Source organism: Sorex fumeus, unplaced genomic scaffold (genome assembly GCF_029834395.1).
Source record: "Sorex fumeus unplaced genomic scaffold, SorFum_2.1 ptg000054l, whole genome shotgun sequence".
NCBI classification, from domain to species: Eukaryota; Metazoa; Chordata; class Mammalia; order Eulipotyphla; family Soricidae; genus Sorex; species Sorex fumeus.
Window position 1 is genome coordinate 23225427 of NW_026606111.1, and position 26229 is coordinate 23251655.

At 40.5% G+C, this 26229-nt stretch overlaps 1 protein-coding gene across 1 annotated transcript; it reads right to left on the minus strand.

Annotated features, from left to right (window-relative positions):
- Positions 1 to 462: 462 nt before the first annotated feature.
- On the minus strand, positions 463 to 24278 carry POPDC3 (popeye domain containing 3). The gene is made up of 4 exons (XM_056125146.1): positions 24103 to 24278; positions 3522 to 4250; positions 2546 to 2654; positions 463 to 1275 (listed from the first exon to the last, which is right to left on the minus strand). Exons 2-4 carry the CDS (start codon positions 4004 to 4006, stop codon positions 1033 to 1035), a joined length of 837 nt encoding a protein of 278 aa, XP_055981121.1. The 5' UTR covers positions 4007 to 4250; positions 24103 to 24278; the 3' UTR covers positions 463 to 1032.
- Between the last annotated feature and the right edge of the window lie 1951 nt (positions 24279 to 26229).

A 26229-nucleotide genomic window follows, 5' to 3' on the forward strand; every position in this document is an offset into this window, starting at 1 on the left:
TATCTTTTTCATTGTTTAAAATCTCTGCAGTGCTCAAGTCAGCCCCTGGAGCCATCGTTGGAGCTTCATACGCATTTGGTGAATGTCTGATGATTTATCTTTCTACTGAAGAACGTGGCCTGCGCATGACCTTCAAAGGCAGTCTTGTATAGACGGGGCTCAGGTCTATGGCTGAGGCTCTGTCCCATTCTTATTCTCTTCTTCATAAAGACTCCCATGTGTGCTGGGGGGAGTATTCACTCTGCAACCCTCAGTGTCTAGACCAACCACTCGCTCTTTCCTTTTCTGCTGAACCTGTGAAGTTGAAATATGGTGTAACACATTTCATGTTTACTCATGGAATTCTTTTTTACTTAGTAATTATGCAACTATGTTTTCCATTAAATGCCTTCTTGAAAATATGTCCCTGCAAAGATAAAGCAGATGAAGTACTGGTAACAATAAAAGCCTTTAAGATTGATATATGATGATCTCACATTTATTCTACTTTATAGTCATATGAAGTAACTTCACATTTCAAATAAATAATTGCTGCATATCACAATAACACAGCTTTCACCAGAGGTTGTAGAAAAAGTGAATTCTGGAAATGTCATTGTGGACTGTAGTGACCCAGGCGTGCTGAGAATACTCGTCGGCTGCTTCTTGAGAAGCAACTCTGAACTCCATAGGGCATGATGACAGATTTGAATAAATCTGAGAAAATTTTAGAGAATGCAAAATTTCATTCTCCCAGTTCTGATACAGAAAAGAGCCAATTGCCTGTAGTTATACATCCTCCCTCCACTTGTTCCGATAAGAAATACAATTAAAGTTGGCAAAATTGATATGCAATGACCAAGTTGAGATGAGTAAAACAGCAGACAATGATACTGTGCCTTTAAGTTTGATTTATAAAAATATGAACACATTCAGTTTTCTGTATTTTGCTCTTTCCTTTGGGGAATGAAGAAATCTTTTTAAAAAATATAATTATAAAATTTCAAATTGGGATGTCATTTATTACAGTAATCTTTAGAGTTCTGAAAATGTTCAATCGGGTGATTTGGACATTTCTGAACTTGACATTTGATAGAAGTTGGGTAACCGAATGTCATAATGGTATCTTTTCCCTATATATACCCTGTCATTCAAGGCATATAGTTTATCTGCAATGTCATTGCCAATTAAAACTGAAAACAATCGGGAGATGTAACGATACTGAGCAAAGAGCAAATATAACTTTTTTCTTCTCCAAGACACATATCGACAATCGGTTTCTGCTGTGAGGGTAACCTAGAAGAAATAAAACCACATAAAAATGAATATTAGGAAGTGAGAAAATTCTGCCACTGATTTTTTACACAACAATTTTTATGAATGTCACTTACATATAATTTTTATGTTAAAAAGCCTAGTGATATACCATCTACAAAACACTATATATGTAATTTACAACATGAGTATCATAGTGCTACCCCCATCTCCAACTTATCTGTTTTCTAAGTTTCTAAGTTTAGGTATATTTTGCATTTTGTATTGAAGGGAGAAATACTTTATATTAAAAAATAATAAAACGGATTAAAATGAGACAAATATCTCCAACTCAGTCTTAAAGAGTACAAACATTGAACTCTAACACAATTTTTTGTAGTACAAAATAGAGTTAGTTAGGGGCTGGAGCAATAGCACAGGGGGTAGGGTGTTTGCTTTGCATGTGACCAACCCAGGTTCGATTCCCAGCATCCCATATGGTCCCCTGAGCACCGCCAGGGGTAATTCCTGAGTGCAGAGCCAGGACTTACCCCTGTGCATTGCCAGGTGTGACCCAAAAAGCCAAAAAAAATAGAGTTAGTTATATATTTTTCACATGTATATGAATTTGAATGCACATGTATACGATAGGTATTAATTCACAGAAAAAATATATCATAAAATATCAAACCCACTGTATAGAATCCACTAAAAATTCTGCATGCCCTAACACATTAATACTAATACTACTCAACATCATGATATTCCAATAATAAAAAGATTTTTAGTCACTAATTTTTTAAATATGATTTTTGTTCTTGGTGTTTTTAAGAACTGTTATAGCAGACATTTTAGTTTCTAGTTCAATATCAATGAGTTAGATTTTAATTCTCAAATATGTGGTTAGGGAAATAAAAATGAAAGAGTATTTATCATGGAGCCCTTTCTGTCATATGTATAGCCCATTTTTCATCTTGCTGCCCTGATGAAGTGACATTCATCAGCAAGAGTTAAGTAGAACAGGGAGGTCCGACATGTTATGTTTTGTTGGTTTGTTCTTAATAATTCAATCAACTACCTTATTTGTTTGGGTTTTGGGCTGACACTCAGTCCCAGCAGTGCTGTGGGCTATTCACAACTCAGTGCTTGGGGGTTGATCCCATTGACATTGGGGTTGAGCTCAGGCCTCCTGTGAAGCACTTGTTCGAACCCTTTGAGCTCTCCCTCCAGCTCCTATTTTCTTATTTTGAAGCAATCTTCATTTATCTATTTAAAAGAAGTGGAGCTCACTGTGTGGTCTGGTTATCGTTACCTGAAAAGTGCCTTCCTCGGTGGGTCTCAGGGAGTCCCATTCAGGAGAATCCAGGAACTGGAAGGGGAAAATGTAATGCAGAAATTCTCCATCAACTGTCACTCGCATCCTACCCAAACACAAAGAACAAAGTTTATGCAGGAAGGAAGAAGAAAGCAAACATAATACGGGGAGGCAGGGAGGGCTGTGGGAGGGAACAGTGTTTTGGATCTCTGATCGCTTTTTTTGCTCTCAAAAAAAATTGGAAGGACAAAATATTAGATTAATCCATTACAATAAGTGACAAATGGCAAGATTCATATACTGCTGTTTCTACACAAGATGCTGGAATATTGGGCAGAAGAACATTTGAAAATTCATCAGGCTGTACATTTATACTCTATTATAGTCTAATAAAGTGTTTCACTGGACTTAGATTTTAAATGAAGTTGGAGAACACTGATGAACATAAAACAATACCACTGTAAATATCTTGGTGAATGAAATAGTTAACCTTTTCTAAATACATGAATGATCATGTTATTGTTTCCTCTCCAAACTTCATATTTTCAAAACTTAGTAATTGGGTAATTACTAGAGTTTATTGAAAAATTTATCATTATGAAATTAAATGTTCCCTTTCATTTAAAGAATGCCATGTCAGAGTCTAATCTAATTACTTTGTATGGCAACAAGCTGCGATTACCCTCTTCTTCACTTGCAGTGATTAGCTTGAAAACAAACAGCATGTTCAGATAAACAATACATTTGATTACTAAGAAAGAAAAAGTAAGGCTTTAGATTATTTCCTGCTTCAAGAAAATGATATCTTGGACTCTAAATGAGTTCATGACTCATATGTCAAAGACCTTCTCAAGACTTGAGTGCTAAATGCATTCAAGGACTATGATCCTCAGAGATGGGGAAAATGTAGTGGGAAGAAACTTAGACCAATAAGACTATGAAGAAAAAACATGCAAGCAGCAAGAGTACAAACCTTCCTGAAACAAGCAAGGAGAGTTTATCAATGGAGGTTTTCCCCTGCATGGCATAACAGTGCTCCTTTTCCAAAGTCACCACATCAGAGCTCAAAGCAATGATTCTGAAGATGGGCATAGATGTCCCCAGAGGTTGGAAAATGGAGCTGTATAATAGCTGGAATTCTCGGGCAAAGGTTATGCTGCGAACTTGATAAGCAATATGGACAAATTTCATGAAGCAGATGACAAACAATATAAAATTCCAGGAAAAGATGTCGGCTGCACAGACATCTACCCATGCCCAGACAGCAGAACAAAGAAAACCCAAACCCAGCAAACTGAAGACATAAAGGAGCCCGTAGAATCCACTGCCACCCATGAAACCTACTACAAATAAAATACTGGCCAGATGATAAATGGCTCCTTCAGCCTCTTGCTTCCATCCAGTGCAGACCGGATGCTCATCTATCAAGTTCTTCCATAAACTTGAATTTTCGGCCATGGCTAGCTTACTCTCTGCTTCACTTTTCAGGTGATGCTGGGTGCTGCTGAGGCAAGAAATCAAGTCTTCCGACTTCCCATCATCAGACTTCTGCTCAGTCTTCACAAAACCGGAGAAAGCCTGAACACAGCAGTTGTGCAGAAGGATCCGGTATATGTGGATCTTGAAAAACTAAGAACCCCATACTCATTCAAGTCATCGGAGTTGCTGGTATAGATGTGGCCCCATAGATACCTTGTAGTTTCTGTGGAAGAAAACAAAATAAAATAAGAGAAGCAATTAAACAAGAATTGAGAAGTGTGTGGCACTGGCAGCATTACTTACATATTCTGTCAGCCTGTTTTCCACACAGTTAGAAAATTTAAAGGGCAGGAAAGCTAATACAAAGGTCTCCGAAGCACTGCCACAAGTGATCTCTGAACACAGAGACTGCCAAGTTTAGCAAAAGGTGGGTGAGGTCTTAAGAACAAATGTGAAAAAAATGTGTGTCAAAGTGTTACAGTTCCATAATATAAAAAGTGTATTTTAGGGGCTGGAGCAATAGTACAACAGGTAAGCCATTTGCTTTGTACACGGCCGACCTGGGTTGGATCCCTGGCATCCCATATGGTTCCCCAAGCACTGCAGGAGTAATTCCTGAGTGCAGAGCCAGGAGTAACCTCTGAACATCGCAGGGTGTGATCCAAAAAGCAAAAAAAAAAAGTATTTTAGAGTTGTGCTTATTAATATTAATACATTGTCAATATTTTAATATGTGATAATTATCAACCTAGCATTGAAGGGAAATAGATGCCACCATCCTCAGCAATTCAGTGCAAGTCAGAATCACGTGAGACAGTAACTTGAAATGTAGACCCCTCAACTATTCCCAAACTCACTGTTTCTGCAGATGAGGAGTTGGAATTTTTAATGAACTCACCGCATGAGCTTGATGCTACATCCTTGACCCTCTATGGCCAACACTTTGAGAGATCACTGTATCACTGTCATCCTGTTGTTCATCAAGTTATTCAAGCGGACGCCAGTAACACCTCCATTCGTCCCAGCCCTGAGATTTTATTTTTTTTCTTTTTTAATGTAGAAGAACTGCTATTTATTCAGCCACTGATTAGCTGATTGAATTGTGCATGAACTCCACCTTACTTTTTTTATTTTTTATAATTTTATTTATTGAATCACCAGGAGAGTAGTTACAAAGCTTTTGGATCTAAGTCTCGGTCATACAATGAAACACCCGTACCTTCACCAGTGCCCATTCTCCATCACCAACAACCCCAGTATACTCCCATCCCACACCCTTCCCCTACCTGTGGGGCAGATGATTTCCACATTACTCTCTCTCTACTTTGATCACATTCAATATTTTGTCACCAGACCCACCATTATCATTTGAGATTTTACCCCAACACTCAGATCTGCTGAAAAGGCAACAGTAGACAATTTGTGTACTTTTGCTGGTTATTAATAACATATGATGTCGCGTGGCTGCAGTAGGGACATGTGATTTTGAAATTCTGAAATTTTAACACTTAAATATGGAGGGATTTCTGCCAAAAGCCACTGGGTTTCGAGATTTTCTCCTGAGTCTCTGGGATCATGGCCGTTGAGCAGCTTGATCAGGAGCCAGAGAGGCCGTTAGTAGCTGTGAGATTTTAGCAGCCTCTCCTTACTCATCTTTCCCAACGCTGCCATATTGGAGGCTCTTTCAGGGTCAGGGGAATGAGACCTGTTCTTGTTACTGTTTTTGGCATATCCAATATGCCACAGGTAGCTTTCCAGGCTCTGCTGTGCGGGTGGGATACTCTCAGTAGCTTGCTGGGTTCTCTGAGAGGTATATAAATATATATATATATATATATTTCCTTCATATATATTATTTGTTGCCTACTATTCTACACAATGCAAATTATTCCCACAAAGACTCAAAAAGACAGACAACAAATCTCTGGGGGGTATATGTTGCAAATTTCTATCCTTTGCAGTACTCACACTTAGATATTCTAATCACCTTGGCTTGCCTAGGTCATATTTCTGCTTCCTAATCAATATGATGGACTTCTTGGGTTACATTGATATGTACATGAGTTCCAGGCACAGTAGGGTCATCTTGCTGGTCACCTGTTTTTTTTTTCTTTTTCTTTTTTTATGTAGGAGTACTGCTATTTATTCAGCCACTGATTAGGCTGATTGAATTGTGCATGAACTCCACCTTACTTTTTTCCCCATTTTTAAAATAATTTTATTTATTGAATCACCATGAGAGCAGTTACAAAGCTTCGGGTTTAAGTCTCAGTCATACAATGAAACACCCATACCTTCACCAGTGCCCACTATCCACCACCAAAACCCCCAGTATGCCCCCATCTCACACCCTCCCCCTACCTGTGGGGCAGATGATTTCCAAATTTCTCTCTCTATACTTTGATTACACTCAACATTTCGACACCACACCCACCATTATTATTTGGGATTTTACGCCCACGAATGGCCTCTCTGGCTCCTCATCAAGCTGCTCAACGGCCATGATTCCAGAGACTCAGAAACAAATCTTGAAACCCAGCGACTTTTCGCAGAAATGTGTCCAGACTGTGCAGTAGGTTACTGTTGTCTGGCCACCTCAGGGGGGAAGGAGTGCTGTCCCTCCCCCTGCTTCCCCTTGGCAGCTCGGTGGCCGCCAACTGCCAGAAGCCATTGGTTTGGGTCTGCAGTGAGGAGACATGTGGGGCCTCATGGAATGGGGATGGAGCCAGCCCTCTCCTCCCCACCCCAAAGAGACCACGAGTCACTGCCCACGAATGGCCTCTCTGGCTCCTGATCAAGCTGTTTAATGGTTATGATCCCAGAGACTCAGGAACAAATCTCGGAACCCAGGAGGTTTTGTGAAGAAATCCCTCCAGATTCAATTTGGAATTGAAATTTCAGAATTTCAAAATCGCGCAGCCACTACTGCAACCATGCGACTTTGAGAGATGCTGCTGACAATAAATCAGTCATTCTTCAGACAAAGAATGTGAGGCCCAGAGTGTCCAATTAATTTCTCTGAGGCCACACCATGGTCAGTGGCAAAGCAGAACTTCAGTCCTCAAATCTGTATCTGGGTCTAATCATGTGGCCATTCAGAAAAGACATTTTAAATTAGGTACTTTATTTTATTTTTACCTTTTTTGGTGGGACGGGAGCACATTTAATAGTACCTCGAGACTATTCTTGGTTCTGTTCTCAGGAGTAACCAGTGGTGTTGATCAGAGGACCATGTGGTGTCAGGGATCAAACCAGAGTCAGTGACATGCAAGATTAGCACCGTCTGGCTCCTAAATGAAGCATATTATAGAGTCTTCAAAGGTCAATAAATACTCTTATTCACCACTGATGGGCTGGAGCGATAGCACAGTGGGTAGGGCGTTCGCCTTACAAGCGGCCAACATGGCCGACCCGAGTTCGATTCCTCCGCCCCTCTCGGAGAGCCCGGCAAGCTACCGAGAGTATTCGATATGCCAAACACAGTAACAACAAAGTCTCCAATGGAGATGTTACTGGGCCCGCTCGAGCAAATCGACGATCAACGGGAGGGCCTTTACCTTTACCTTTACCACCACTGATGGGAATATCAACTGGTCCATCCCTTTTAGAAAGTAACATATACATTTCTCAAAAAAGTGTGAATTGTGAGGTCAGAGCAATATAGCAGCAGGTAAGGCATTTGCCTTGCACATTACCAATTCTGATTCAACATCTAGCACCACATGTTGTTACCCAATGCTACCAGAAATGACCCTTGAGCACAGAGTCAGGAGTAAGCCCTGAGCACCACTGAGTGTGGCCCAAAGATCAAAACCAAAACCAAAAACAAAACTAGGATTGTACTTCCCAGCAATTCTACCTTAGACATCTATCCCTAGGACACAAAAATCTCTATTCAGAAAAGATATTTACACTTCTTTGCTCATTGCAGCACTAATCCCAAGAGCTAAAAATCTGGAAATAACTCATATCTAAGAACAGATGACTGGATAAAGAAGTTATGGTACATGTACACAATAGAATACTCTCGGCTGTAAGGAAAGATAAAATTATGCAATTTCCTGCTACATGGATGGGTCTGGAGGGTATCATGCTGAGTGAAGATACTCAGGAGAGGGACAGACATAAAATTATCTCTATCAGAGGTGAGATATCAAGAAAAAAACTGCCCAAAAGCTATAGAAACTGAGAAATGGTCTCCAGTAGAAAGCTCACATGGTGCAGGAGGGAGGGGAAGACATGGGGGGAGGGGCATAGGTCAGAGTAGAAGAACATTTGGACAATGTGGAAGGAAGTGGACACTCTGGTTGGGAATGTGGTGCTGGTATGTAACCACATGAAACCCTGTCATTATGCATAAAACCCTATCACTAACAATATTATAAACCACACCACAGTGTCTAAAAGTAAAACATTTAATTTTCAATAAACATAAGAACATAATTAGAGGTCCTATTTTAAAGGCAATGTGAAATGTTTAATGAATTAAACTGTGATGATTTGAGAAAAAATTCAGTTGTAGTAGAGGCTATTTCAGGTTAAAGGTTACATCTGTATAACTAAATAAACAATATTAAAATTCTTGCTACTTACACATTTATTTACCAGATGGTCAAAAATGTTACCGACTTGTTCCTCTACACATATATTCTCTACCCTTTCAGCCATATGGTAAAAATGCTAATACATGATCTGAGTCAGGAGAGAATTAACCAGAATGACAGAGCTGGAGAATATGTATCATTTACCACCACATTTCTTAACAATAAATGGCTCCAATGAAAAATGTTCACTAAATAGATTTTTAAAACTATAGGACATTCACAATGATAGCACAAAAACCTTTAACTCGTGTGCTCTATTTAGTGTTGTTCTTGAGATAAATTACTATAGAACATCAGTTAATAAAGTATCAGATACCACAAAACTTTCTCCCAGAAAAATATACACACAAAGGTGAAGACAGCATAACAAAACTAAAACAGATGGGGAGGCAACAATGTGATCACAAAAGATAAGACATGGAAACAAAAAAGCGGATTTTGTGTACATTCCAGGTCTTTCACCTTAGATAGTGGATTTTTTTCACAGCAAGAGAAAATCTGAAGAACACAACCAGGGGCTAGAGATCACTCAATGGACGGGGTGCACGCTGTGCATGTGGGTGCCAGGGTTCAATTCCCAAATCCCTGGCACTGCATTATACCCTGAACACTGAGCCCAGAGCAGCCTCTGCCTCCAACAATAAAAAGACTACAGCAAAGTGAGTCACTGAAAAAAGAAAATACAAAGAAAAGAAAAAATAGTAAGGTAAGTTCATAACTTGCAGCCATAATTTTTCTCAACATGCTTTCAAATGGATTTTAAGCATTTTGCATCCCCCTAATTATCACCTCTCCCATCACTGTGCAAGATGAGATTCAAGGCAGGCAGGCACACTTAACTGGTTCAGTGTCTCCCCTTTAAACAAAACACAAAATTACATGCTCCTGGATATTCACCACAACGAAAAAAAATTAAAAATACAATAAATAGTGAGAAGTCAGAAATACCAGACTGCAAATGTCAGTATCCCTGCTGTTTTACTTTTTAAAACCAGGGTATTTTAAATGAATCAATTCCTCAGGAAACTAAGCCGAACCACAAAAGCCAATATTAAAAAAGTCCTGCTAGGAGAGTGCAGAACCTTGGTTTGAACTTCCTTAAAAATTTATAAGCTTCCACAAAATGTTAAGATGACGCTAATGCAGAAAGGGCATGCAAAGGGTTGGTGATAATTCAAAAGGGGAATTCAAAAGCTTATAGGGATCTTGTTCCCTTAAAAATCTTGACTTGGGGAACCTGACATTCCAGGAGCATGACCCAAGGTGATGAGGACAGAAACTGTGCTTCCTTCCGGCCCTGTCCAGCTGAAATCTGTTTCACTAAGCTGCCACCAAACCACCTTCCTATCCTGGAGACCGTATTACTCAGCCCGGCATGTTGTCCTACCCTGATTAAATTACCCCACACCCAACCTTTTCCCCCTTGGTGTGTTTTCATTTGGTCACCAAAACAGATGGACTTTATTAGGAGAGGAAGAAGTGACAGGGGCAGGTGATGAGCATAGCTGGTTCCCTGCTGTGGCCAGCAGCAACATATGAATGTTGAACATGATTCATTGACTAAATGCCTGCAATTCAGACCTGCAGTCCTTAAGTCCTGTCTTCAAGTAAAGAAATATTGAAGTGTCAAAGTGCCACATTGTATTTCTTAAGCAATAATGTTGATCTTTCCTGCAAAAGAAGTTAGCACAGGTGATACAAAGGATGGAGACAAAATTAAGGGCCAGAAAACACAATCTCCACAAGTTTGCTCCTTTCTCCCTTTTCTCCTTCCTTTCTTGATATTGCAGGTCCCCGAGTTAGAAAGGTAAAGGGAGTTGTAAAGGAAGACAGGAGGATGCTCAGTAAATGTGATAGAAACTCAGTGGCAAACTGATGAAGGCTTAGTTCAGAAGTTACATCATTCCAATCAGAACTTACATGCTTATTGTCTCATAGCAGGACGCTTATTGCTATGAGGTAAGCAGCATCTAAAGCATCAGGGTTGGACACCTACTGATGAGAAAAGCAGGGTGAAAGTGAGGCAAGTCACTTTCTTTAGGTGAAAAAGGTGAAAAAGGCAGCGAGTCACACTGTAGGCACGTCCCCCTCTGCTCAGCTTCACGCCTGCCTGTTAATATGATATTAATGGGCTGGAAGACCGAAGTGAGAAAGCCTGCCAGGACTAGAGTGACAGGAAAAGAATAATTCTAATAGTGGATATTTAAGACCTGTTACATCCGTTAGTTCTGTTCAACCCTGTAATACTAGCATCCAGCCAGAGACATACATAGGCATAGAAAGTCCCCATTAAATAATTTGCTATTGTTAAGCAGTGACTATTTTCCTCTTCTGGGATCTAACATTCTTAAAGGGTAAAAGCCAGTGTGTGTGTGTGTGTGTGTGTGTGTGTGTGTGTGTGTGTGTGTGTGTGTGTGATCTCTGGCCTCTAAAGAGTGTTGACTGAGTAGACTGGGATGGTGGTGTGAGCATTCTGCCTTCTTCCCATTCTCTGCTTCTTAAATGGATGTTTGAACATCTTCTGTCATCAGAGGGAACAGAAGTGGGGAGGATCACAACCTCAGGAGAGTTCAGTACAGAGGCGCCAAGACTTTGGGATACAAGGGTTTAAAATGTCTGGCGCAACTCCAAATTCATTGGGAACTCCTTTTGTCTTCTTAGAACCTTGAGCTCCTTAAATGCAGTCGAATTCCTGATTTGATTAAAAACAACAACTCTAGGAGCTTGTGGTATTGAGTTGGTTTGGGTTGCTAGGCAACCCAGAGGATCAAAATTCCGTCAATATTCTACTCATTAATTGGAATCAGACCCCAACGTTGGTATGTGTTCCATATGGTAAGTAATCATTGACTTAAGCTGAGTTTAAAAAAATTCTTTAATTAAACAACCGTGATCTACAAAGTTATTGATAGTTGAGGTTTAGGCGTACAATATTTCAACACCAATCCCACCACCAGTATCAACTCTCTTCACCTGTATTGCCATGCTCCCTCCTGCTGCCACGCCCCAGTCACCACCAACCCCACTCACCTGTGCCTGCCACCTTAACAGGCACACTTCAAAGTTCAGTGGCTGCAACTAAACTGACTTATTCTGCTTGTTCTCGAGATGGTACACTTACTCAGCAACTACATGCCAAACGTATTTTTGAAATTATTTTTTTTCTTCTTCACAATGACTCCCCAAAAGGGTACACTGATCTCCATCTTGGCCATGAGACCTTGAAACTCAGAGAACCTATGTACATTGTTCAAGGTCACATGGCTAATATTGGAACTAGGATTTCATCTAGTCTGCCTGACTCTATTCTAAACCACATCATTCTGCTTCCACGGTGCCAGGTTTTAGAAAATGTAGGCTTTCGTTTCCTCCCTGCTACTTAAATGAACCAGGCTTGTTTATTCATCAGTAAAGAGGATGTAATATCCCCTATTTTCTCCACTTTAAAGGTACTAGGAGGGTCAAATGAGAACATTTTCATTTAAAAATCTTGGCAAATTTGTAAATAATATAGAAATATTACCACTGTCTTTGTAAATCGTGTGCTACAAAGCTGAGTCATTTGGGAGACCAGATTTTAAAAACCTAGAAGGAAAGAGGAGTGAAAGAGAGAAAGAGAAAAAAAAGAGAAGTGCCTGCCCTAGAGGCAGACTGGTGGGGGCAGGGGTGGCAGGTAGAGAGTGGCGGGAGGGAAACTGGGGACATTGGTGGTAGGAAATGGACACTAGTGAAACGATGGGTATTGGAACATTGTATGACTGAAACTCAATCATGAACAATCTTGTAACTGTGTATCTCATGGTGATTCAATTTTTTTTAAAAAGAAAAGAGAAATAAGAAATGAGAAATTGTAAAAAATAAAAAGCCTTCCTTTAAGGATGCAATCAAACACAGAAGTGCAAATGGTTAATTTTGGTTGCTCTCCCTCTTTAAATGATAAATTCTAGATGGACTACTTTCTATAAAAGTGACCTGCCAATCTTTATCTTGTGAATTCTCCTCTTGGTAGGTATAGGCTTATAAACAACCCATTTCTTTTTTTGTTTGTTTTGTTTGGGGGCCACACTCAGTGGTGCTCAGGGTTTATTGCTGGCTCTGTGCTTTTGGGGATCACATGAGATGCCAGGTCAGCAGTGTGTAAGGCAAATGCCCTACCTGTTGTATTATCACTTCAGCTATACCAACCCAAAGACCAAGAACTCAGCTATTGGGAGACAACAAACACCTTCTGCCTTTATGGTTAGTGCTCCCAGTAGGTATTCTCAACCGCTTACCACAGAGCCCCCGAGAGGCCTGTAGAAATGCCCCTTCTCTGTCCCTAACTCAAATTACTGTACCAGGAAAGGAAGCCTAAGGGCACATTTCTAAGAATCATCCCAGCTGATTCTTTTTTTTTCTTTGTTTTGTTTTGGGGGCCACACTGGCAGTGCTCAAGGCTTACTTCTGACTTTATGCTCAGGGCTCACTCCTGACTAGCTTGGGGTACCAAGAGATGCTGGGGATCAAACCTGGGTCCGTAAAATGCAAAACAAATTTCTTACCCACTGTACTATAGCTCCAGCTCCCAATCCTCGTAGATTCTTGAGCATATGAAAGGTTAAGAAACATTACTTTATGTAGTCCTTAATAATCTGGATTATCCTTGCCTGTTGTCTCGTTTTATCCACTCCTGGCTGAACACTGACTGTCCTTCCAGGCTGATTACTTAGTGTAGCGTTCTTTGGTCTTGAATTGTTTGTCCACGGATTGTTGTGCAGGTATTAGCATCCTTCTGCTCCATGATGATATATTCAGGGGGCCTTCCAGTCTTAGGCATGATACTCAACAACTATGTGATTTCAACCTCCTTGATTGGTTTTACTGGGTAAAGTAGTGAGACTAACAAGTTGTTAGGACCCTACCCAAAAGTGGCCTATCATCACTTCTTTTTATTTATTTATTTTCTTAATTTCATTTATTTATTTTTGGTATGGGGGCCACTGTCACTGTCACTGTCACTGTCCTCCCGTTGTTCATCGATTTGCTCGAGCGGGCCCAGTAACGTCTCCATTGGAGACTTTGTTGTTACTGTGTTTGGCATATCGAATACAGCACGGGTAGCTTGCCAGGCTCTGCCGTGCGGGCGAGATACTCTCGGTAGCTTGCCGGGCTCTCTGAGAGGGGCGGAGGAATCGAACTTGTGTCGGCAATGTTGGCTGCGTGCAAGGCAAACACCCTACCGCTGTGCTATCACTCCAGCCCGAGACTAACAAACATGAAGTTTTTTTAATCTCTAAAATAACAGAATTCTATGTGCTTTATATGATAGGGAACAGGATATTATTCTAGGCATAGACCAAAAACAGAGCGTAGTGACAAAACTGCAGGTCTTGACAGTGGGACCCAACTCTAGAGATTACTTACTTCCTCACTTAATGCCTGTGTTGCGTAGGAACTGGCTTTTTTGTTTTGTTTTGTTTTTTCAAAAACAATCCAAGGATTTTGATGTGCAAACCGGTCTAAAAACTATGGAGTTAAGAGACAGGACAAAAAGGTGGGCTTCAGAGATGTCAGAACAAAAGGATGTAGATTTTAATCCATATTTTTAGGAAGATGAAAAGACACATGTTCTCTTTGTGAGTTCTGTTTTTAGGCCCTACCAAAGTGAAAGGCATTTTTTTCATTATCACTCTTCATTCAAAGGAGAGCTCAAGGCTTGTGTCTATTTTGAAGATCTTTTCATTAATAGGGTGGTCTGAAGTGCACTCTCTAGGCTCAGAGATTTAAGAATCCTTATTATCTGCCTACATGGCTTTCATCATGTTGTATAAACCATGATGTATATTTTTTACTTTTAAACACATCATAATTTATTTATTCTAAGTTGGAGTATATAGTTAAATAATATTTAAAGACATGAACATAGAGTACGTTTTTATTTATTCATTTGCAGTGTCCAGGATCAAAGCCAGGACTTCATACATGCAAAGTGTGTGCTATATTATGAGCCACATCCTTAGGTCCAAGTATGTGTATTTTTAAACTATTGATTTTAATTACTGGTCATTTTTGTATCTGTGTCTATATGCCACCTTGTTTAAAATAAAGTGTTCAATGATAAGGACAAAAATGCTCAGGTTGAAGTGTTTGAATACAGTTTTGAGAAAAACAGGCTAATAAGTAGGGAAACCCAAATGAGAGGTGACCGGTGACTGAATCAATGGTTTGGACTAGAAAAAAAAAAGCTGTGAATAAAATCAGACTATGAGGAAGAAATGAAAGGAAGAAGCATTTTGAGACACAGAAACAGAGAAGGTTTGAAGACATTGGAATTGTTAAAGATCCAAAATTAGGAAAGAAAACAGAGGAATGGGAACCCAGTTTTAGCCATGAATAACTAGCAACAGAATTCACAGCAGAAGGTGAGGGGCAGGACAAGAAGAGATATTTAGGATACTTATGCACAGGACAACTCTGGACAAAGATGGGTTGGCAAAGTTGTCTAGAAAGTAAGGACACAGAGAGAGAAGGATGTAAGTGAAATGAAGAACTCTAGAATTATGCTGTCCTCAGGGCAACCTTTTATGTGTGCAGTCTACTGCTGAGCAACCTCAAAAGTGGCTGCTGGTCTGAACCAGGATGTGTTCTACACAGTAGACTTCAAAGACTTGGTACAATGATAAGAATGTCTTCACTAAGCTTTATATTGATTGCATGTTACAAATTGTAATGTTTTGGAAATTCTGAGTTGAGTAATCACTGTCACTATCATTGCCCTCCCATTGTTCATCGATTTGCTCGAGTGGTACCAGTAACGTCTCACAATAAATTGAATAATGTAGTACTGTTCTCCCGTTGTTCATCGATTTGTTCGAGCGGGCCCAGTAATGTTTCCATTGTGAAACTTGTTGTTACTGTGTTTGGCATATCGAATATGTCACGGGTAACTTTCCAGACTGTGCCCTGCGGGCGAGATACTCTCAGTAGCTTTCTGGGCTCCCAGAGAGGGGCGGAGGAATCAAACCTGGGCTGACCAGGTTGGCCGCGTGCAAGGCAAACGCCCTACCTGCTGTGCTATCACTCTACACCAAATTGAATAATATATTGTTAAAATTAATATCACCCATTTCTTCTTTTTCCTTAATGTTGCTAATAGAACATGAAAAAATACATATGGGGCTTGTGTTTGAGTTCTCTTGCACAGTGCTGGTCTATAGTCTCAAGGAGCAGAGAAAGGAAATGAGAAGACTTGGCAGGATGCAGTGCAAACAGTGCCATATGTATAATACGAAAGTGTATAAATATGGAAGAATTATCTAAGATTAAGAACAGAAAGTTGATAAAAATGTAAATGATGCTGGCTATAATATTCATATTCTATAGTCAGTCTGATGTTATCCAAGGCATAGAGTTTCCATCTGGTTTCTGCCTACATGGCCAATGCCATGATTGGCTACCAAGAAAGGCTCTAATTTTCCCTTAGCAATTATATTACAGGGTTTCATTTTCTCATTTCATATTTTTGCTGGTAACTCAGAGAATACTTTGGAAATCCCAAATGGATAAGCTTATAGTGTTTGAACCGATGATTGTATTTGATGACCTATATGCTATAGAGTGTACTGACCGGCCTTTGCTTGTCATAATACTCCAATTTCTTCATACTCTGCTAGTTTCTTTGGCTGGACTAGACTTGATGTTTCTCCTCAAGGAAGATTTGGGTTTTCCTTATGGCTTATGGGCATTACACCAATGACAAATTAATGAATAAAGAAGTTGTGGTATATAGACATAATGGCATACTATGCAGTCAAAGGCAAAGATGAAACAATGTAGTTTACTACCATATGGCTGGCACTGGAGAGTATCAGGTTAAGTGAAGTAAGGCAGAGGGAAAAGGGCAAATACTGGATGTTCCCCCTCATCTTGGATATACATAGTGACAGGACAAGGGAACAGAAGGTATCACATAATGGAAAACCCTTGACCCTGGATTATATAAATGAGAAAGCCAAGTAAGGAGAAGGGGTTGGGCAGTGGGGATGAGAAGATGAACTGGAAATAACATATGAACATTGATCCAAGGCCCTGGAAAATTCAGTGGTTTGGTAAGGAGGCCAGGTGGGGAGAGAGAGAGAAACTTGGGTCATTGATGGGGGGATATTGAAACTGGTAGTAAACGTGGGTCATTGATGGAGGGATACTGAAACTGGTGGTAAGTTTGGAGTTGGAGCATTGGCTATCCAAAACTGTTATTGAAAGCTTTGTAAGCCATGGTGCCTTAAAAAATAAAGACATGGATAGTATGGGACATGTCTACAGGCTGTGTTGGAATTTCCTGATTCCCCTATCTCAGCTAAAGTCACACTTGATTATCCTCAGCCATATATGAATTCTCACGTTGTCATAAACAAGCATAGACAGAAGTTTAAGATGGTCCCCAAAGTTCCTGCCCTATTGGCCCGGAGAATCCCTTTCCCCTGAGTGTGAGCATAATCTGTTTACAGGATGGAACACATAGTACTCTTCATTAGGTAACATTATCTAGAGACAGAATGGAAATCAGGAATACACTTTCCTACTGTCCTGAAAGAAAGCCATCATCAGCCTGCTGCGATGGGTCTTAGGGGGTCATAGGAAAAGGACTCAGGAGCTTACAGAAATTCCCTGGTTGGAGAGATAGAACAGGGGTTAAGGCACTCCCCTTGCATGCAACCAACCTTGTTTCAATTCCCAGCATTATAGGTCCCTCCTGAGAACAGAGCCAGAAAAAAAAAACCCTGAGCACTGCTGGGTCTGACCCAAAACCAAAACTCAAAACAACCCCTCCTGGCCTCAAAAAAATAAATAGCCCCATACCCTGCACAATATAGTTCCCATAATAATGCCAACCTCAGTCCAATACTACAGGGGGTCGAACCTGCCAATCCCTTGAAACATTTGAAAGATCCTGGGCCCCAAATGACAAGTCCTCAGTAGATTGACACCTTGATTGCCAGTGTGTGAAGCCTGAGCAGAGGATCCAGCTCAGGCTGTGTTGAGAGTCTTGACCCGCAAAGTCACGATAATAAATGTGTGTCATTTGAAGTCACTAAGTTTGTGGTGATTTTTTACAGAGCAATAAAACTTGAGGACTAGCCACAGGGTTTTATTCATTGATTTAGTCAGCTATATTCTATGATGAACTTGGAACACGGGTTTGTGGGACAGGAGACACTCAATCTTTGCTCGATTTAGATCAGGAAAATTAGATGAGAACAGTTCCTCAATAGTTCTGTAAAACAGGATACAATAGAGTGCCCTGGGAATTACATTTAATTCACAGTAGTTCCCAGGACTACTTTATGTTTTCCTCTGATGGAGCCAGGTGGCCCCAATACTAAGCAATTGAACACATGGGCCATTTCCAGAAAAATTATGTGATTCATACACTTTCCAAAATTCCTGGAATACCATGTTTCTTTGGTTGACTTTCAGCTCAGTCAGTTCTTTGTATAATAATTAAGGCATACAGATAGAACAAACACTTAATGTTTTAGCAGTGTTTTAACACTCAAAATACAGCCCATAGAGATTCAAAACAAATGATTCTTGAATTCTTCTGGTTAAGAAGTAACACAAACAAATTTAGATGATTTAAGCAATGGGAAATTAATAAAATATCTAGGTGTCATCTTTTGTTTTGTTTTGGGAGCATATTTGGCTGTGCTCAGGGCTTACTCCTTCTACTATGCTCAGAGATCCTGGTAATGCTTACGAGATCATATGGATGCTAGGAATCAAATCTGGGTTGGTTGTGTGTAAGACACCCTACATGCCATACTATCACTCTTGGCCTGGTGTCATCCCAACTCTCAGATAGTAGTAATCTTATTATTACTACTACCTGTCACATTAACTCCCAGGATTTACTAAGTACTTAATATGTGGCAGGTACATTTCTAAGAACTTTAAATCATGTTAAATATGTTAAGTAGTGTCACAACTTTTTTATGTAGGTTGTTTCATTGTCTCTATTTCATATATGAGAAAAGTAAGGCTTAGAGTTGTTAAGTTGGTTTCCTAAGGATACAAAAATAATAGAATACAGATTCAGTCTTAGGCAGGAGAGTTTATGGTCTTTTGATGGAGAATGGGCACTCTTTGCAGTCCTTGGGGGTTTAGAGGTCATTCCAGATGGTACTAGGTAAGTTCTTGGTACCATTAAAACCAGGGACTCACACATGCAATTATTTGTGCTCTACCATTTGAACCATATCCTTGGCTTCAATATATGTTCTTTTAACCATTGCAATATACTGCTTAATGTACAGTATGAATCTAATATCTGGATTTGCAAGAATAAATCCATACATCCTTACCTTCTTCTCTCTTAGATTCAATAAACTTAAATATCTTTCAAGAACCAGTAAGCTTTCCAGCCAGAGTATACAGGAGGGAAGTTCCCACTAGCTGAATCGCTCATCACTCTCTACTCCATTTTGAACCAAGCTTCTTTCTCAAGGAAACCTTTTTTTTTTTTGGAGGGGGGGAACACCTGGTGATGCTCAAGGGTTACTCCTGGAGGTGCTCGGGGAGCCATATGGGATGCCGGGGATTGAACCCAGGTTGGCTGCGTGCAAAGCAAACGCCCTCCCCGCTGTACTTTCGCCCCAGCCCTGGAAACTACTTTCTTAAACTTGCAGTTTGATTGCTTTATGTTCCTCACCCCTGCTTTAGATACATAATCCCCATACTGGGCTTCTAGTCCTGACTTCTCCAGATCCTGGGAAAGGATAAAGGCACAAACAGGTAGCCATTCACTTTTGATCAGTTGCTCTCATGTCAGGCAGTAAGCTCATCTGAGATTCCTGATTAAAATGCAGGAGAAGATGGATTTGTGGATCTTTAAACTGTGTTTCTTCCTACTGTAAATAAAAATTTGATACACTAAGTTTACCAAATGACCAAACAAGGCAAATGAACTTAGTTTTTCTGTATTTACTTAAGTTAGAGTATAATCCTGGAAAACATCTTCTAAATTCACTTGTGCCTTCTATTTGGCTATAACCTTTCCCATTTACTTCCTGTTCAATTAACATATAGACAATAGCCAGCAGTGTTTGAAGCCACTAAACAAAACCACCACTACTCCTGCTCAAAGGAACACTTTAGCAGGCTGTGACTATTCCTTTCAAGATGATTGATTTCCTTTCAAGGTGTTCACATAGAGATAAAATTTTCTCTTTGGAAGAAAAGCTTGTTTACTATTTGGTTCCCAGTTCACATGCTCAACAATCTTCTCATCTTTTCACTTTCTTTCAGCATTGCTGCTATTGATTTTGCTGTAGCTGAAACTATTCCAGCCATTTAGTTTCCTTCATTTTTGTGGTGTTGCCTATCATGACCCATGTTTTAGATTGTTCCCTTATTCCTGCTGCTCAGAAAACACCATAAAGACTCTTTCAAATATTTGGTTAATTCAAGTTTCTCTTCATATTAAAGCTATTCTTTTGCATGCACTATTTGGCTTTTTTTTTTTCAGTCAAAACGATGGGGCATGCTTGGGAGACTGAATTAGTAGGTTTTCATTTAGAGAAATTCAATAAGTGTGGAAAAAAAAACAAAACACAATCTTTTGTTTGGGGGCCATACCTGGTGATGCACAGGGTTTACTTCTAACTCTGTACTCAGGGATCACTCCTAGTGGGGCTCAAGGAACTTCGTGCAGTGCTGAGGATTGAACTTGTGTCGGCCATGTGCAAGGCAAGGGCCTCATCCACAATACTCTCTCTCTCTCTCTCTGGCCCAGTAAAACACAACATTGCAGGATAATGTGCAGTGAGCCAAGGTACTTGGTGAATATTTAAAATGTGTATTTGCATTTTGTGTATTCCTATGTAGCCCAGATCAACTAGAGGCAGTTTAATGCATTCACCTGGTGTTTCTGACTGAATAGGCAAATGCTAATTGTGAATTAAGCTCAAACTGTTCCCTAATACATAAATTGAATTGGAATAACACTTTCAAAATAAGCATAATAGTGTAACTGCATGGTTAAATTTCAAATGTTCAATATTTAAATTAATAGACACAATAATACAATAAATTCCTCCCTTCACGAAGCTTGCACTTCAGCGATGTTCAAATGTTGGCACTATTTAAGGCCAGTTTCAAAATACGGCATTACTTTAAGTAGATAAAAATACATTTCTTAGGAAAATAAACTTTTGTTACTTGATAGTCATTGAAAGTTGGTTTCTTAATACTACAACTAAAAAAGAAACAATATACTTTAATAGTTTAAAATCTTAAAAATAAGAATGCAGACTGAAGATAGTACAGTGGCTTGGATGCATGCCCAGTTTGTCCCTGACCTGGGTTCAGTTCTGGCTTCCGTGGTCTCCCAACCATTGCCACATATAGCCGTGGAGGCCCCTGAGCACCTCTGGGGTGGCCCTTTGCCCCCGTCAAAAAATAAAGCAAACTAGCTTATTTTTTAGAACAACTGCTAATGATCACAAACAAAAATAAGAAATACCCAAACTTTATCTAAGTCACATAGCAGCACATCACATACTAATGTTCTACATTCTTCTACTTGTGTAAATGCAAAGAAAGACTTAAGGAATTATCTTCACTTAATGCTAAGAAGTTTTCCTTTTTAGACAGTGGAAAGATATTTTTACCTTTTTCTTTGTATATGTCTGTACTATCTAAATATTTTATAATGATTTTATAAAATAAGATGAAATTTGAAAAATTTAAATGTGATTTCAAAGAACAGATTAAAAATCTATGAAACTCCCCAGTAGAATTAACAATCATCAAGACTGTTATATTTTGAAATATATTTTGTAATAAAACTTCATTAAAATGAAATATCACTGCAGATTATTCTCAATACACTCTATATATGTTTATCCTTTGAGACCATATTGAATGATTTTTTTAAATGCAAGAGTCAAAGAGATATACAGTGGTTAAGGAACTTGCTTTGCAAAAGAAAGATTCTGGTTCAAATCTCTGGCACAACTTGTGGTTCCCCTAAGCATTACCAAGAGTGATCCTGGAGCACAGAGTCAAGAGGAAGCCATGAGCACAATCAATTATGACCCAACTCCTTAGTGCAACCCCGTAATGCAAATGAAAACAAGGCACAGGATTTAAAATATTTCCTTCATATTTTAGGCTCACATAATTTTTTTTATGATTTTAAACACAAAGAACAGAGAAACTATATGTAATTACAGATATAATTATACATAAAAGATAAACAATTATCATATGCCCATAGCCCAGATTCGACAGTTATCAAGGTTTTGCTTTTGAAGCTTTTGAAATGAAAAGCAAGAACTACAACCTACTATTCATTCTACAGTTTGTTGAGCAAGCACACATCTTTCTTGGGGAATACTAAGTCTAGCTGTGTTCTGACTCTGTCCCAGGCACCAGCTTACATGAACTGACCTACCTTGGGGTTAACTCATTGACCTGCTAGTAAGGCAGCATTGTGGTGGAATGAGACTCAGGGACACCCAGAACCATCCCTAGGCTCGGGCAGTTGCTGTCCCTCTGGAACTTAACCCCAATTTCAAAACTTGTGAGCAACTCATGAGAGTTTATTATTATTTCTGTTGAAGAATACATAAATGAGATCTCATTTCAGGTCTGTGAGTTGGAAGAGACCCCAGCACTGTTACAGGAACTTTAAGTGAGCAACTTGTGATTATTTACTTAACTTAGAAATTAGCAATTTAACAAATACCTATGGTGACTTTCACATTGTTTATAATGATAAAAGGGAAAACATTTTCCTTTTCCCTTTCAAAAACCCAAAGAATGTAAGCTACTCTTCCATGAACTGCAAGCAAATTCTTATTCTCTAATGCCCATCATCCCAGCTGATCAACAAGCAGAATTAGAGACAATGATTCACCTGCCATTTGCTGACTGGCAAATCACAAATATTTTCCAAAGCAGTTTTGAAACTTCTTGCCTGCTGTGTTGCTTAAAACTTGTCCCACTCAATTCACAGCAGCAAATGCTTCAGAACCATTCCTCATCTTTCTTGGAGACCGTTTCAAAACAAGCAGAGGCCTAGTTGCTCCCGTGTCAATGCTATTACTCATGTGGTAAGAAGTATAGGATTTTGGTCTCTCATGGCCCATTTTTTATTTAGTAGCACAGAATGTCACCATTTACAAGCACAGAATGCACAGTGATTCAGCTATTCTGAGACATTAGTAACATTAAAGAAATTTGACTATCAGAAGTCTCCAGGATCAAATGTGTAAAATATTTATGACAGATAATGTCCTACTCTAGATTTCAATCAATATCTGAATCCCAAACATTTTAAGAGACCAACACAGTTTCTTAGACAAGAGCTCTAGAAGACAGTTTTCTTTTAATTATACGTTCTATCATACTTTGGTTTTCTATTGCAATAAAAAATAATACCAAAATATGTACAATTACAGCAGGGGACAGTATGTATTGTCACATCTGTTATATTCAGGCAGATTGAAAATACCAGAAAAGTATTGGAGATTGTTTTGGAGATTGAAAATACCAGAACACAGAAACTTTTAATATAACAAGTAGTTGTAAGTTTTTTTAGGCTGCCATAAAACTTGATTGCAAGGTGCAGGCTTGCAGATTCAAAACACCTTCCTACAAGATTTAGAGTGGAGAAGTTGGGAAAGAGACAGTCCCATTATAGAAGTTTTAAATCAATTTATGTGCAAAAGTAAGTTTCTCAGTCCACTTTTCCATTCATTATTTAGATAGAACTTTTCACCCTTTGCAAATGTCTCCTGGCTAAAACAACAAAAAAAATCTTTCATTTCTTCTTTTTTCGTCATAGCCCCGTGAATGTATTTTGATTGTGTACCTTTAATTTTTTTTTAACCAAAAATTCAGATCCTTTAAACTATACCTCTGTAGTCGACCTTGGTGCTGAGGTCATTTGATCGGGCTCCTAATTTCTTTCTTTTGCTCTTCTCTTTCCTTCCTCCTTTTGGAAGGGGGGCAGGGGAAGGGGACTGGGATTCCCCAGACAGAAAGAACTGGTCAGCTTTCTCGCCTGACCCGAAAGGCGTTGGTCCATCGCGGCAGACTGGGCCCTCTGCGGCCAGCAAAGTCCTGGCTAAGACCAAGACTTCAGGGCCCCTGGCACCGGGTTCCCCCTACACTGAGGAGAAACGGCCTTTTCTTGGGGCTCTGGGAGCCTGGGTCAAAGTGGAGCCCCGAGAAAAGCCAGGGGTACCGTTTCCACTGGGATACTCCACGGCAGACGCACGGCCCTTAGGGGGACTCTTAAGCCTCCAAGCGCGGGGTGCGGCGCCCCTGCGACCCCCGGGCTGCGGGGCACGCGTCGGCGAGAAGCTGGCACCGACCCCGAGGCAGAAGCCTTGCGGGTCAATTTCCCCCCCAGCGCCGCCGAGCGTGGGGGTGCCAGACAGCTCCGGGCAGGCGGCAGCCGGGGTGCCCCCGGGGTCCCCTGCTTACCTTTCCCGTCCCGGCCCTGCGCCAGAGCCCCGGCTGGGCGCCCGCGGAAGTTTCCAGCCCGGGGCGCCGGGTCGGGCTGGCCGCCCGGCTCGCGCGCTCCTCTCTGCCCAGCGGCGGGCACCCGGGCGCACGGTGACCGCAGGCAGCTCCCGGGCGGCGCGGCGGCGCGGGCGGGGGCCGGGCACGGGCGCGCGTCCCCGGGCGCGGGCGGGCGGGCGGCGGCGGGGAGGGCCCGGGAAGCCCCGGACCCCTGGGAGCGGACGGCGTGACCCACCCCCGTCGGCGGGACTCTTGGCAAAACCTAGTGGCCACTGCAGACCAAAGTTTGCAGAGACGGTTTGCCCGAAGTGAACACTGCTCACCGTTAGAAAAATTAATCTGCCCTGCCTTATTATACTTGGTTATTCTAGGGTGGGCAGAACGCAATCGGGTGGACTCCGGGAAGGAAAAGCAACGGCAGACGTGTTCTCTCCCTGCCCCCACCCCCTCAGCACCCCGTAATCAAAATAAGGAGATAAAGGACCAGAGGGAGGTGGGGGTGGGGGATGTTGGGATGTGAAAGCGTGATCCACATTTTTATTCAAATGGATGAGCATCTCAAAGAAGCCAAGGGCTAAAGAGCAGAAGAGAAACGCAAGGGAAAAGAATGAAGTGCCCCTGCCAAAGCTTAAGTCAGTAGTAGCTGAAGGCATGCAATTGAAAGCAGCAATCCATTACATTTTCTTTCTATGAAATTAGCCAAGTTTTGTTTTTGTGAGCAAACCGTGCCACGGCTGACGAAGGCCCCGTAATACACAGAGCTGACTCAGGGACTGGTTGCTCTCCTTTCTCTGCCTTCCTCCGGTGTCATACAACCAAACTGGCGGTAATGATGCTAGGAATAAACATCTCATTGCATAATCAAGGCCTTTGGGCGGGGTGGGGAGGGGTTTCTCAGTAACAGAAAAAGGTGACATCAATGGCAAAATTTCCTCTTTGGCTTTGGGTGGGGAAATGGTGGTAGGGTTTTAGTCACACTCTAGACGCTGAGAGGCTATTCCTAGCTCTGGATACAGAAGTGAACCCTGACAGTATGAGGGATGGGCAACAATATAGGGTGCCGGGGGTTCTAACCTGTCTGCTTTGTGCAAGTCAAGCGACTAACTTCCTGTTCTATCCTTCAGGATCCCCCCGCCCCCCCCCGCCCCCCCCCCATCCTTTGATTATTGATGGGACTGAATATCAAAAAACACCTATACTCCTTCCTACACCTTCCCCCACTTCCACAGCACCCTGAAAGCAGACTTTTTAGTAGGCTTTTGAAATGTTGGAAACAGAGTTCCAACTACTGCACCCCTCATATTTTTTTCTCATTTCACGTCAGTTCTTTCTCTTCTTTCTTTTTTTGTTTCTCTGACCCCTATTCTCTCCTGGCTTCATTTACTCTTCATTTACTCATTTATTTCTTCATTCTCTTTTGTACTTTCAAAATTCTGTAACATTCTTTTTTCCAGTCTTAAATTTTGGTTTCTAATCTGATTATCATTGAATAAAGATGCTGAAAATATGTCAGTAAAATTTACGTTTTATAAAAAAAATCCCTATCAATGGCCATTGTATATTCTAAGTCACAGGATGGAGATAAAATAGCCATAACATAAAGTGAATCATTTAAAAATGTACAATTCAGTGACATTTAGGACATTCACAATGTTGTACAACTATAACTCCTATCAAGTTCCAAAATATTTGAGTCACTACCCTCCAAAGAAAAACCTGGTGCCAGTAAAGCAGTCCTTCCTCTTCTACCAGCCCTTAGCAACCACAAAAAAAGTCTTTCTCTATCTATGGATTTTTCTTTTCTGGAATTTAATATAAATGGAAATATGCAATATGTGACCTAGTATATATCTAGTATATGTATTTCACGTTGCATGATGTTTTCCGGATCAGTCTCTCTCAATATTGTAGCATGTATCATTCATTTCTATGTAGCATATCATTCATTTCTATGGCTGAATAGTTTTCTACCTAAGGGATATGACACATATACTTATTTATCTGAGCCATACCTACCTTTTGAATCTTGTGACCAGCATTGCCTTGAACATTGTAAAGTTTTTGTGTGACCTGCTTGTATGCGCACAT